The 13,110-nt window shown below is 41.3% G+C and overlaps 4 protein-coding genes across 4 annotated transcripts; 3 read left to right on the plus strand and 1 right to left on the minus strand.

The window, feature by feature from the left end:
- The first annotated feature begins 1,059 nt into the window (after positions 1–1,059).
- On the plus strand, positions 1,060–3,085 carry Gr22a (Gustatory receptor 22a). The gene is made up of 3 exons (XM_017163445.1): positions 1,060–1,097; positions 1,789–2,867; positions 2,931–3,085. The coding sequence occupies exons 1-3, from the start codon at positions 1,060–1,062 to the stop codon at positions 3,083–3,085; spliced, it is 1,272 nt and encodes a 423-aa protein (XP_017018934.1).
- Positions 3,086–3,431: 346 nt separating this feature from the next.
- LOC108072341 (putative gustatory receptor 22b) lies at positions 3,432–4,652 on the plus strand. Its single transcript, XM_017163435.1, has 2 exons — positions 3,432–4,442; positions 4,500–4,652. The coding sequence occupies exons 1-2, from the start codon at positions 3,432–3,434 to the stop codon at positions 4,650–4,652; spliced, it is 1,164 nt and encodes a 387-aa protein (XP_017018924.1).
- A 463-nt stretch (positions 4,653–5,115) lies between these two features.
- On the plus strand, positions 5,116–6,334 carry Gr22d (Gustatory receptor 22d). Its single transcript, XM_017163468.1, has 2 exons — positions 5,116–6,126; positions 6,182–6,334. Exons 1-2 carry the CDS (start codon positions 5,116–5,118, stop codon positions 6,332–6,334), a joined length of 1,164 nt encoding a protein of 387 aa, XP_017018957.1.
- Positions 6,335–11,576: 5,242 nt separating this feature from the next.
- Positions 11,577–12,811, minus strand: Gr22e (Gustatory receptor 22e). Its single transcript, XM_017163456.1, has 2 exons — positions 11,792–12,811; positions 11,577–11,729 (listed from the first exon to the last, which is right to left on the minus strand). The coding sequence occupies exons 1-2, from the start codon at positions 12,809–12,811 to the stop codon at positions 11,577–11,579; spliced, it is 1,173 nt and encodes a 390-aa protein (XP_017018945.1).
- Between the last annotated feature and the right edge of the window lie 299 nt (positions 12,812–13,110).

The raw sequence follows: 13,110 nt of genomic DNA on the forward strand, positions 1-13,110 counted from the left end.
AATTTTCTTTAGTTCAAATCCTTTTGAGTGATATTCCTGGGGTCTTCGGCTTTTTGGGAACGCAGAGATTTAATTTTAATTATTTTTCTGTACAAGAATAGACAAACAAACACTGAATTTCTCAATTCTCGGAATTTCTCTTTCTCAATTTGTATATATATATATAATTTATCTAATTAACTCATTCTGCATTCACCCTTCATCTTATTTTTCTTATTTTTGTAATCCCCCTTCTGGAAGGAATTGTGTCAGCTTTAGTCGAAGTTGGCAGGAGGAATCCCTTGGATCCCTACATCCTCTTTTAGAGCCTCTAATTATGCGAGCTGGCTAAAGGCGCGAGTTGCGTTGCCTAATTGCAAACGACTGCCTCGAAGGCGGCTTACGTGGCGGATACGCGACGTCGGAGAGCCGCTTTGCTTTTTTCTTTTGGCCTTTGAGGTGTTGTTTTTTCGCGCCTTATTTTAAATTAAATCACGCACGACTTTTGCGAGTTTAAAAGGGAGGAATAAGTGAAGACTGGGAAAGGGAGAACACCGAAATGTGGCCCTTGACGCTTGGATGCTGCGTCTAATCAGCGAATTAGAAAGGGAGAATGGCATGGGGTACATTTTTCAGCTATTTCCCACCGCAAGTATGTCCTTGTTTCCCCCTGCTGAGGCTTTTCACAGCTTGTGCGGGAGCTGGGAAACTCGTTCATGGGGAAATATGAGCCACAATTGAAGGCAATTTTGTGTTTAATTAAGCTGGAATGGCAATGGTTAAAGTCATTTTCGCAAGCACAAGGGGTAAGGGGTAAGGGTGGAACCGCTCCGCTCATTTTGCGATGCAAATTGGATGAGCCGCAGGACTTCCAAACACCTGAAAGGATCTTCGCCTGCATTGTTGCCCTCTATTTACTCTCAGTTTGCTTGTTGTGGCCAGCAATTAAAAATTCAAACTGCAATTGTGTCGACAACTGCTTCTACTAATTGTAATTGCAAATTCTAGAGCGAATGTCCCCAAAGGACTCACAAAGGACAGCCCGAGGATGCGGCTTGGCTGCACTCAATTGTTATGAGAATGCGGTTTAACGACGAAGAGAAACTGCTCGGAGATTTGTAAGTACTTGGGAACTAAATGAAAAAGCTGGATTGTGGGTTCTCATTTCAACCTAAACTATGAATTTAGCTTTTAAACAAAAGTCCTTTTTTAAAAGGAACAAAATGCTTTTAATCGTAATCCTGTGTCGTTCAGCAAATTGTTAATAAAAATACCTTTATTAAAAGTTAAAAGGTAGGGTGTGTCAGAAAGGCATTTGCCTGTGACACCTGCTAAAAGTTTACAGAAAACAAACAGAGCTGCCACAAGGGGAGGGAATTGGAAAAGTGTTAACTTTGCAACAGTGTCAAAAACTGCAGGCACCCCGGGAGAGCCAAGTTAAGACCGTTTAAAAGTTTGTTGCGGCCATTAGGGAAAAGGTTAAAAAATAATGGTAGCCAATATGTTGAATCGAGAAACTAAAAGGTAACTTTGGTATATAATATTAAGTTACTGATTAGAGCATTAATTAACCACGTAACCAAGCTTTAAGTTAAAGGGATTTTTTTAATTCAAACTATAACTGAAGGGTTACTAAACTTATTGGCAGATCTCTAAAATTGTTTGTTTGCATTTCCTCTATCTAGCATCAAAGTAAGCCCTAATAAGTAATTTCCCTGCCGCAAGGAAAGTAATTTTTCCCTTAACCAATAATTTCTGTATAATTAGATTGCTTATCCATGCCGCCGTAATTTTTCTATCCCCCACCAGTACTCTATGTCGGATTGGCTTCGATGGGTTATTAGTCCGTCAGGACCTTATTACGCTTTCGGGAATGTTACCGTCGAGTCGCTTTCGCCAGAGCCTGGCGCGGTTTACCCTGAAGGCAACCCTGTATGGGTCGTGGATACTCGGCCTGTTACCATTCACCTTTGATTCAAGGAAACGGCAGGTGCAGCGTTCCAAATGGCTCCTGGCTTATGGGCTGTGTCTGAACATAACTCTGCTGGTTCTTTCTGTGCTGCCGGAGACCGATGACCACAACTCTATCAAGGTGGAGGTCTTTGAGCGAAATCCCTTGGTCAGGCAGGTTGAATTCTTGGTGGAGATCATTGGCCTAATAACCACGGTGCTCGCTTATCTAAGGATTTTCTGGAGAAGCCAGGAACTAGCAGAGATCATCAATGAACTTTTGACGCTGGAGAAGCTTCATTTCAGCGAGCTATGCCTTGGACACTGTCATAAGTTCGACGAATATGTGATCTACAAGGGACTCATAATTATCATGGAGATTGCCTCCTCTCTATTGATCTACTTCGGGATACCGGAAAGCAGGTTGGTTGTGCATGAGGCCGTCTGCATCTATATAGTCCAGCTAGAAGTGCTTCTTGTGGTAACGCACTTCCACCTGGCTGTAATCTACATTTATCGCTTTGTGTGGATCATCAACGGGCAGCTCTTGCACCTGGCCAATCAGCTGAGAAGGGGTGAGAGGGCGGACCCGGAAAGGGTTCAGCAGCTCCGCTGGCTGTATGACCGCCTTTTGGAACTGAACAGTCGCCTAGCCTCCATCTACGACATCCAGGTTACGCTTTTCATGGGCACTCTGATGTCGGCCAATATCATTATAGGCCATGTTCTAGTCATCTTCTGGATCAACATAAAGAGATTCTCCTTCTGGATCATGATTCTAATTTTTCCACAAGCCTTGGTCGTTAACTTTTGGGATCTTTGGCTGTGCATCGCCTTTTGCAACTTGGCTGAGAATGCGGGCAAGGCCACCTCGACGATCTTGAAGCTATTCAACGATATTGGGAATATGGAAGGGGAACTAGAGCAAAGAGTAAGCGGTATTATCTTTCTTTATGACTTCAGTCTATTGTCTAATCTCTTCTCTTTTCGATAGATCGAAGAGTTTACCTTATTCTGTAGTCATCGCAGGCTGAGGTTACGTCATTGCGGATTGTTCTACGTCAACTATGAGATGGGTTTCCACATGATCATCACCAATATTCTATATGTGGTCTTCTTGGTGCAGTTCGATTATATGAATATAAAATTCACGTGAAGATAAGTCGGACAATGAAGTAAATTAAGTATTATTCAATTCAATTATAAATCCGCAATAAATTAAATAATTTTAACTTTTAAATAAATAGTAAATAAAATTTGAAATTGTGATATCTTTTATCAAACTAATGTCTTTAAATAGAGCAGTAGAGTGCCCTCTTTCTATATCCCTATAACCCATAATTTACCAACATTTTAATAAACCTAAAAGGGTTTGCTTAGGTGCGTTAACTTTTTCCCAATCTAAGTACTTTCCGGTTCTCTGCTAATTAATTTTCCAGCTACTACCACTTTTGTTTACATTTGTTGGCCGACAGTTGGTGGTGGACATTTCGGAGTCAGAAATGTTTCGACCACGTCGCGGCTTTTGTCAGAATTGTGCTAGGCTCATCCTCAGCGCAGTTCTTTACGGATCATGGATACTCGGATTGTTTCCGTTCATATTCAATTCCCGCAAAAAACAAATGAGCCTGTCCCGATGGCTTCGAATCTACGGTTTAGTTTTAAACTTCCTCCTGATTTTCATACTCATGTACATCAGCTATGAAGCTAAGAAGACTTCAAAGCTGGATGCCTTTGAGCGGAATCCCTTGCTGGAAGACATAAACATGCTTATTGGAGTGATGAGTGTCCTCATTGCCATCGTAGTGCACTTGATGAACTTTCTGGGTAGCAACCAAGTGCTGTGGATACTCAATGAACTGTTGTGCCTAGAATATCGGCACTTCGGGGGAATGAATTTACGGAATTGTCCCAAGCTAAATAATTTTGTGATCCAAAAGAGCGTGACCATAACAGCGGCTATGGTAACCCTCTTGGCTGTCCATTACGGAATGCCCGGAAATGTAACGACCCTCATGATGCTGCTGCTCATGTGCCTAACCCAGATGGGTCTCAATCTCAATGTGATGCACTGCTATCTGGGCGTCCTTTTTATCTACCGATATGTGTGGCTCATCAACGGACAACTCTGGGATCTGGCCCATCGATTGAGCGAGGATTCCTCGACGGATTTCAGATCCTCCAGGATTCGCGAACTTCTCTCTCTATACAGACGCCTTTTGGAGCTAAATGGGAAATTGCAATCGGCCTTCGAGTTGCAAATGTCGCTTATTATACTATCTGGCCTTGCTGGCAATATTGTGGTTGTCTTTTTCCTAATCGTGTTTGAAATTAGTATGCACAAGTCGTCGATCTTTGTGGCTTTATTTCTCCAATCTTTGTTGCTAAATATCTGGGATTTTTGGCTGGGTATTGCCGTGTGTGACCTCACCGAGAGAACTGGCAGAGAAACCTCTACTATTCTGAAGCTATTTTGTGATCTAGAGAACCTCAATGAAGATCTGGAAAAAAGTGTAGGTATATTAGACATGATTCTTGTAACGATTAATATAGTATTTCTTTCTTAACAGATAAATGAGTTTTCCTGGCTTTGCAGTCACGCAAAATTTCGTTTTCAGTTATATGGACTATTTTCCATAAACTACAATATGGGTTTCCAAATGACAATCACCAGTTTTCTGTACTTGCTTTATTTGGTTCAGTTTGATTTTATGAACCTGTGAAAAGGTTTATTTAATAAATAAACTTTATTTATATATAAAATCTTTATTTTATTAAAGAAATATAAGTTTGAAATTTAATAGTAGTCCACTTATGAAATAAGAGATCTCGACGAACTACAATTTTGAGTTTTACTGAGAAAGTTGGCAAAAGAGCCTTTCAAAATCCTCAAACTGTTCAGTGATTTAAAGAAACCCGAAGTCGAGCTGCATATACATATATATTAAAGAAGAGATAAATTACTTATTTTAGGAATCTAATATGCAAATGAAAAAAATCAAATCTAAAAGGAAGGGCTGCCTATTCTTATTATTAGTTTCCTGTTTACGCTATTGTTTATTCTTTCAGCTTGTGGTATGGTTTTCCTAAGGGATATTCAGATATTCATAGGGAAATTAATTAAATTTTCATCGATTTCTTCGGTAATGGTTTGCAGAGAGCTACCGAGTCGGCAGTCGTTAAACGATGTTCCGGGTTCGTGCTGGCTTTCGTCCTAAACTAGTCTACTACATATTGAACTCAATTCTATACAGTTCCTGGCTGCTTGGCATATTCCCTTTTATTTATGAGCCCCGGCAAAGGAAATTGCATCGCTCCAAATGGCTTATCCTATATGGATTTGTACTGAGCTCGGGCCTGCTTTTCCTGATGTTGAAACATGAAAGCGAAAGGGAGGGAAACGGGCCAAAATTGGATGTTTTTGAGAGGAACTTTGTGCTGCAGCAAATCAGTCTACTGTTGGGAGTAGTCGGAGTCCTGGCAATCTGTGCCATGTACTTGCGGACCTTCTGGCGAAGCAGGAATCTGGAGTGGATATATAATGAGTTGATGCACCTGGAACTTAGATACTTTTGCTCTGACGCTGTGGAGTGTCAGACATTCGACGCCTATGTGATCCAGAAGGGAATCCTCATAGTCGGAGGAGTGGCGTCCACAATGGTAGTGCACTTTGGAGTGCCCAATCAAAGACTGCCCTTAAGTAATCTCATCGTCGTCGCATTGATTAAGCTGGGAACGTTCCTCCTAGCCATACATTTTCACCTTGGAGTGGCCTTCATCTACCGTTTTGTGTGGTCCATCAACAGGGAACTTCTCGGCCTGGCTAATTACTTAAGAGCGCATCCCTCCGGAGGCTCCTCCCGAGTTAACTTGCTCCTTAAACTCTATGGGCAGCTGGTGGATATATACGGGAGATTAACTGAGTGCTACGACTACCAGACGGCCTTGATGATTGTCATCTTCCTGGCTGCCAACATCATCGTCTCCTTCTATATGATCGTCTACAGCGTCAGTTTGAGCCAGATGTCCTTCTTCATGATGCTGATTATGTTTCCCCTGGCTCTGGTCAACAATTTCCTGGACTTTTGGCTCAGCATTGCAGTGTGCGATTTGGTGGAGAGAACTGGCAGGCAGACCTCCATGATCCTGAAGCTGTTTAACGATATCGAGGACATGGACAAGGCGCTGGAAATGAGTGTACGTTGGTAGTTTACTATTATAAGTATCGATTAATATTTATGTATTCTAGCAGATCTCCGAGTTTGCCCTGTTCTGCAGCCATCGGAGATTCAAGTTCCTGCACTGTGGTCTGTTTTATGTAAACCGGGAGATGGGCTTTCAAATGCTTGTCACTAGTTTTCTGTATTTACTGTTCCTCGTGCAGTTCGACTTTATGAACTTGTAACCCTGCGGGCTTTTAACTAACTCCCCAGAATGTGGGGATTTTCCGTAAAGCCCTCACTAAATCTCCCAGCCATGCAGGGCCATGAGATGCAATATTGAACAGGTGACATCATGGCAATAAAAGCTGAATCACAGGCCCTACAAACCGATGTCGTCAAACGAATAAAGTGAATGACTTGCAGCTGGAAAATGTGGAGGAAAGTCGGAACAGGGCCGCAGGACAGCAATATAAACACACTCCTTTGCCATCCTTTCTGCCTCAAAGGAGGCTGGGCTGGCTGAGCCCTCCAAGGGGGCGGGTACACAAGTCACAAAAGTGTGAGCAATGAAGTGGCTACAAAGAAAAAGTGCAATTAAAGCCAGCAAACGGTCGAGGTTTTGGCCTTCTGCACTTCTTTTTGCTGTTCAAGACTAAAGGATTTTCCCCTTTCATTTATTACCAGCGAACAATGGAATCTTCTTACATACAAAGCTTTTCTCTGGCCAGGTTTTGCTTTGTTTTCTGTGGTAAATATACTGCACAGTAATTAAATAAAACAATAAATACATCTACAAATGATAAATATAAAGAATAAATAAATTTTTATTTATTTTTTTCTAAATCTACTTCATACTGCGACTTTCTCTGGTCAAATATCTCCTTTTGATTTATGATTCTATTTGTATTTTTTCTATTATTCGTTCGTCCAGCCATTGGCAACATTTAGGCTTCGTAAATGCAGAAAACTACAACTGACAGGCAACAATTAGGGCAACAATGCGAGAACAGGGAACAAAAGTCAAACAAAAGATTCTCACACTATCTCACACACGTAGGCGCTGGCAGGTCCTTCGTCCTTGGCTGTCAGCTACAGGCCCCACGGTCCCTTTTCGTCCTCGCCGAGGGACCCCCATTATCTTCGATTATCGAGAGCACAAAGCCAGCAACACGATAACAGGCCCAGCCCAGGCCACACTCGACACAATCGCGTAAATTGATTTTTATTATCCTGTGCAGGCAGGAGAGCGCTCCGCGGCACCCCTTGGATATCCTCGAGATTCTGGCAAATTTCCTGCTCATCTGCACGGCGAGCAAACAAAATAAAAACTGGAGTGTACACAAGCATTTGATTTATTGCCCTGGCCCAGGACATCCGCCAATTGTTTGGGCCACGTGGATGCCTCCTGCCTTCTGCCCCTCCCTCCTCACCCTTAGGTCGATCCTTTGTTTACACAATAAAATGCCAGCAGTGGAGCCGGCATTAGGTCAACATTCCCGCTGTTAGCAACTCGTCAACGCGTCCGGATAATTCGATTCGCTCATCTCGATTTCTGCCAGCTTTCAATATATTTTTATTAAAATGACAGCATCTGGTTATCGCCTCTGCTGAGCCCAGCACATTTCCATTTTCATTCCGGCCAGAAAATTTCATAAGAATATTTTCGTTTTATGATGATTTGCCCTGTCAGCAGAAATAGGCTTGCAACGACTTTTTCCTCGTAGTGATAAGTTCGGTAATATTTTCCCATTTTGCTGTCCATTATTTGATCATTGTTTTTATTGCATCGATTTTTGTTTAGTAGAAAGTTGTGAAAAAAATATTTGCGGAAAATAATGACTATAATTTGGTTTGCGAAACCATTAAATAAGAAAGTTAAGAATACATATATTTATTATAAATATAATATAACAAAAATAAACTTAATTATATTTTGCAATTCATTTTAAGCTTAAAATTATTTTTATTGTGTACATTTTCTCCTTATAAGAATTGGGACAATAGAGTCTCATTGGATAATCTGTTTTTAAACTAATTTAAAGTTTTTTTCTGCTCACATTTTTATTATCATCCCAAACTTGTCGCCCATCCAAGTTTAATTTAAGTTTCGCCAAACGCAATTTTCTATAGTTTCAATATTTAGTCAGACTTTCCACTAATTGCCCGGCTCTCTTGGCTTCGTTCCATTTTCGCGTTTCCTCCTCCGCAAGCTTTTCCATTTTAGCCGGCGACACAAATCGGCTTTGCCCGTCTCTGAATTGTTGTTTAAACTGCCAGCAACTTGCAGCAAATTGGCAATTATTTAATTTCGCAAAGTTTTCGTTCAAGGAGGCCCAAACTTTCGAGCAGAGTTTCCAGCCCCGATCGGCTTATATAAATAGCGGGCTGGAGGCCAAAATTCTAACGCATTGCCAAACTAATTAAGGCAGCCGCGGCGAATCAATAGAACAATTGGCGAACATTTATCGTAATTAGAGAAAGGGATGCTGCTGCGGGTTTGAGTTTGGCAGGTTCCTTTTCCTTTTATTAACTGCTTCCCTTGAAGTTCACCCCCTTCCGAAGTCAATCAAATGTATAGCCCCATTTTGGGGTTGGCGGAAAACATATAAATTTAAATTAAAAATCTGCTGATAAACTTTGACCTTTCATTTGCAGCCCTTGGCAATCCTTTGGGTCATTGGGCGTCCTTTTACCGAGGCACCACTGGGCAAAAAAGAAAAAAAATGTTTGGACCGCCTTTCTAATTACAATAAATGGTTAGTCAGCTCAATTTCGTGGAAAGCCTGGCGGAAATTTTAATTAATTTACGAAACAAATTATAAATTGAGGTGAACTTTGGTGTCAGACAAGGGTGAGAGCATCTAATTAAACTTTTATCTGATTTTAGAAAGAAACATCCAAAGGTTGTGAAGCTTTTATTATATTTTTATAAGGGAAATACCCATTAATGGTAAATTACTAAATAACGATAGGCATTAAAGCATACGATATACACTCACTTGGATAATTTGAAATCTATAACATATCATTTAATGAGGGTTATAACATAAATATTGCCTGCGTTGAGTGATTTTTATACTCTCATAAAATAATGGCAAGGCAAATAAATATTCTGCCAGACAAAAACAGGATAGCAAGAATAAAGAGGAGAAATTATCGAAGAAATTTACGATCCTACGATGGTACATTTTGGCGAACTGATGCGTCCATCCGGGTTTTTATGGTGTAAACAAAGCAATGAACAATTTGCGCGCATTCCGGATAAAGCCAATAAATCAAATATATTGGCCAGGCCAGCGAGAGCAACGGGGGAAGTGCGGCCCCAAAACAATTGGCCGAAAGTTTTTGCGGAGCCAAGCAGAATTGGTATAGGAATCGGTGTTGGTTTCGCTGAAGTGGCCAAAGGGGAAGGTGCTGGGGTGCCGGAGTGGCGGATTCAGGATAATAAAAATCAATTTACGCACTTTTGCTGTGAGCGACGTGGCCTTTGTTGTTGTTATTATAGCCGACGAAGCTGATCCTGCTCCTGCTCCTGCTGATGTCCCCTTTGGCACTGTCTGCCTCCTCTCAAGTTCTAATCGAGGCTAATGGCAGTGATTCCGGGAATAAGGATAAGGATACACAGAAAGCTAGAGAGGAGGATGGCGACTTTGGCCTGGCTTTGACAGCGGTTGGCCTCTGTCAATAAGTGGCCAGGCCAGAGTCAGATTATCCGTAGCCTCCGGTGGTTATATTTTTATACCCTTGCAGGGTATTATAATTTCAGTCAGAAGTTTGCAACGCAGTGAAGGAGACGTTTCCGACCCTATAAAGTATATATATTCTTGATCAGCATCAACAGCCGAGTCGATCTAGCCATGTCCGTCTGTCCGTCTGTCCGTCTGTCCGTCTGTCCGTTTCTACGCAAACTAGTCCCTCAGTTTTAAAGCTATCTCAATGAAACTTTGCATATAGTCTTCTATATACTCTCACTGCTATATATGTCGGAACGGGCCGGATCGGACGACTATATCATATAGCTGCCATACAAATGTTCGATATATTTTTAGAAAAAAAATTATAACTTTGTTGTTTTTCAACATTTTGGCACCATTTTTTAGATATGACCATTTTATATTATTTTTGAATTTTGTTAAAAATTTTATGAAAATCGGACGACTATATCATATAGCTGCCATAGGAACGATCGGGAAATTAATAGAAAAAAAATTATATATTCGTTGTTTTTCAACGTATTTTCATCTACTCCGGGATATAAGCTTATTTTATTATTCTAGAATTTTGGTATAAATTTCAAAAAAATCGGACAACTATATCATATAGCTGCCATATAAACCGATCGGTAGATGTATACAAAATGTAAAGCTGGGAATGCAAAACTGTAACTGTCAAACTGTAAACATAATAAGTATAGGTAAAATGTAATGAAATAATATCTGCAAGGGTATACAAACTTCGGCGTGCCGAAGTTAGCTTCCTTTCTTGTTTTTAATATGTTTTTCTGCCACCAACACTTGAATTTAAAGTTTTCTATAGAGTTCAAGCTTTAAATATTAAAAAAAATTGTATTCTAAAAGCTTTTGTTTTAAAGATCTTTTTTCAGATATGTATTACATATTAAAACATTAATTTGTATTAATTAAATGCAAACAGTGAATTCTGCAAAACCAATTTTATGTATTTGTGTACACATTTCCCAACGATTTTAAAGCCATTTTTGTGACATCACAGGCACAAAGTCAGGTAAATCTAATTAAAAATGAATAATTCATCAGGCCATTCCGAACATTCATTTATTTGAATGGAAATCCGCAACAAAAGCCAAACTCCGGGCACAATAAATCAGGAAAAATAAGCAGCGAAAAATGGGAAAAAGTGGCAGCAGCTGGGAAATCGCAGTCAGGGAAATTAGCAAAGCACACACTCTCGCACACAAACAAACACACACAAAAGGCAAACAAAGGAAATGCACCAAAGCTGCTCATGTTAGCCACGGCTTTGTACTCCGCGCTCCTTTCTCCCCGACCATTGTTAGTCGGAAAAACCAGCTGCATTCTTAGCCAGCCAAAAAGTACAAAAAGCAAAGAGCTCGTTCATTTGTTGGCCTTAATTGCGCTGCTTTCACAGCTACTCCATTCCTCAGACGCTTTTGACTTGTGTATGTGTTCTCCTTTTGGCTTTTGCATAGCCTCGTTTTTGGGTAGAAAAGGATTTTGCCTTTTCTCCTGCTGATGTCCTGCGGCTGTGCTCCCATTCCCGTTCCCCCTGCTGAAAAGTCAACAAGGCGCTCTCTCTCAGACACGACTCCTTGTGGGGCCATATCCCACTTGTTCTTCCGCCCTCTCAAAGTCCCCTGACATCTTGAGCTGTCACTTTTATGCAGGTCCTGCAGTTGTTCCCCCTACGACTGTTCCAACACTCCAGACGACACACAAGGAAGTGTGAACCAATTAGAGGGCCCAGAGCGCTTTTAATGTGTCTTCTTCACAGGTTCCAAAAATCAAACTGAATCAGGAAAAGCAGGTACAGGAAGCTGGTGATGGCCATGCGGAATCCCATCTCGTAATTCACATAAAATAAGCCACAATGACGGAATTTTAGGCGCCGATGACTGCAGAAAAGGGCGAATTCGGTAATCTATGAGAAGAAACACATACTTGGTGATTACTTGTTAATAAATAAATTCCGCTTATACTCACACTTCTATCCAATTTTTTATCAAGCTTCTCTATGTCATTGAATAACTTAAGAATGGTAGACGTTTGCCTGCCAGTTCGTTCAGCCAAATCACAGACAGCAATGCTGAGGCAAAAGTCGAACATATTAATGATCATGGCCTGGGGTATCACAAATAGTATCATATAATCCCAGTCCTTGTGCAGGCTGATGGTGTAGATGATGAAAAAGTAGATGCCCATAACATTGGCAATCAGAAAACTGGCCATTACCAAAACCATTTGATAGTCGTAGATGTCCGACAGGCGCGTATTGATGTTCAGCAGGCGATGATACAAGCCGAGCAGGTAATCCACTCGATCCGATGACACCTCTTTTCCATCAGCCAACTCATTGGCCAGCCTCAACAGATCCCTGTTAATGATCCATACATATCGGTAGATAAAGACCACAGCCAAGTGAAAGTGTGAAGCACCCAGAAGGACGCCGAGTAGCATCAGACACAAGCTGGTGACTCCTACCAAAAGCTGCTGACTGAAATTCGGTGACATGCCCAGCTCCAAAATCACCATGGATATAAACTCTACCGCCACAGAGACGCCTTTGTATACCACAAATCTATCGAAGCTGCAGCAGTCCTCCAACGGATAGTGTCGAAAGTGGCGATGTTGGAGGTCCAGCAGCTCATTAAATATCCTCTCTATATCGCCGCTCTTCCAGTAGCCTCTAAGCAGTATAAAGGCCACCGTAAAAAGACTCTGGATATCGTGAATACCATTGACCTGCTCGGCAAGTGGGTTTCTATGGAACACTTCCATCCTCATCGGAGTCTCGGTCTCCGTATCGTTTGTCCACACCAGCGCAACAAGGACTGTGGTCAGGACGAGGCCATACGCAATTAACCACTTGGAACGATGCAATTTCCGCGTCCAGCTGTCGTAGGTGAAGGGAAATATGCCCAGGATCCATGACCCATAGAGAGCACCCTTCAGAGTGAAGCCCACTAGCTTCTGGCGGAAGCCACTTCCGCTCGGGCGGAACATTCCGGCCGGAGACTTAACCACGAATGGAGCGGACTGGAATCAACTGACGGAATGCCAGCTGCGATAAGGATGGCTGGATGGTCAAATGTTTTCCGACAACGGTGTGGGAATTGCTGATGAAGGGATTAATTGTAGTGGCCATCAAAGAATCACTGGAAAAAAATAACTCAAATGATTTTATGGTTAACTTAAAAAGAGGAATATCTTCAAGTTAACTATAAATTGCAATATTTTTCCAAAGCTTAGGGATTTTCTTTTCTATATTTATTATTTTAATATATACTATTATATATTATACG

The sequence above is a fragment of the Drosophila kikkawai genome, chromosome 2L (genome assembly GCF_030179895.1).
Source record: "Drosophila kikkawai strain 14028-0561.14 chromosome 2L, DkikHiC1v2, whole genome shotgun sequence".
In the NCBI taxonomy this organism is placed as follows: Eukaryota; Metazoa; Arthropoda; class Insecta; order Diptera; family Drosophilidae; genus Drosophila; species Drosophila kikkawai.

What these genes read in the sequence shown, in the direction of transcription:
- Gr22e (XM_017163456.1), bottom strand. Translation starts at nt 12,811, where the DNA reads ATGTTCCGCCCGAGCGGAAGTGGCTTCCGCCAGAAGCTAGTGGGCTTC. An exon ending in ATAAAAAATTGGATAGAAGT is followed by an intron (nt 11,730 to 11,791) that starts GTGAGTATAAGC and finishes TTCTTCTCATAG; the next exon opens with ATTACCGAATTCGCCCTTTT.
- Gr22d (XM_017163468.1), top strand. Translation starts at nt 5,116, where the DNA reads ATGTTCCGGGTTCGTGCTGGCTTTCGTCCTAAACTAGTCTACTACATA. An exon ending in ACAAGGCGCTGGAAATGAGT is followed by an intron (nt 6,127 to 6,181) that starts GTACGTTGGTAG and finishes GTATTCTAGCAG; the next exon opens with ATCTCCGAGTTTGCCCTGTT.
- LOC108072341 (XM_017163435.1), top strand. Translation starts at nt 3,432, where the DNA reads ATGTTTCGACCACGTCGCGGCTTTTGTCAGAATTGTGCTAGGCTCATC. An exon ending in ATGAAGATCTGGAAAAAAGT is followed by an intron (nt 4,443 to 4,499) that starts GTAGGTATATTA and finishes CTTTCTTAACAG; the next exon opens with ATAAATGAGTTTTCCTGGCT.
- Gr22a (XM_017163445.1), top strand. Translation starts at nt 1,060, where the DNA reads ATGCGGTTTAACGACGAAGAGAAACTGCTCGGAGATTT. An exon ending in GAGAAACTGCTCGGAGATTT is followed by an intron (nt 1,098 to 1,788) that starts GTAAGTACTTGG and finishes ATCCCCCACCAG; the next exon opens with TACTCTATGTCGGATTGGCT. An exon ending in ACTAGAGCAAAGAGTAAGCG is followed by an intron (nt 2,868 to 2,930) that starts GTATTATCTTTC and finishes GATAGATCGAAG; the next exon opens with AGTTTACCTTATTCTGTAGT.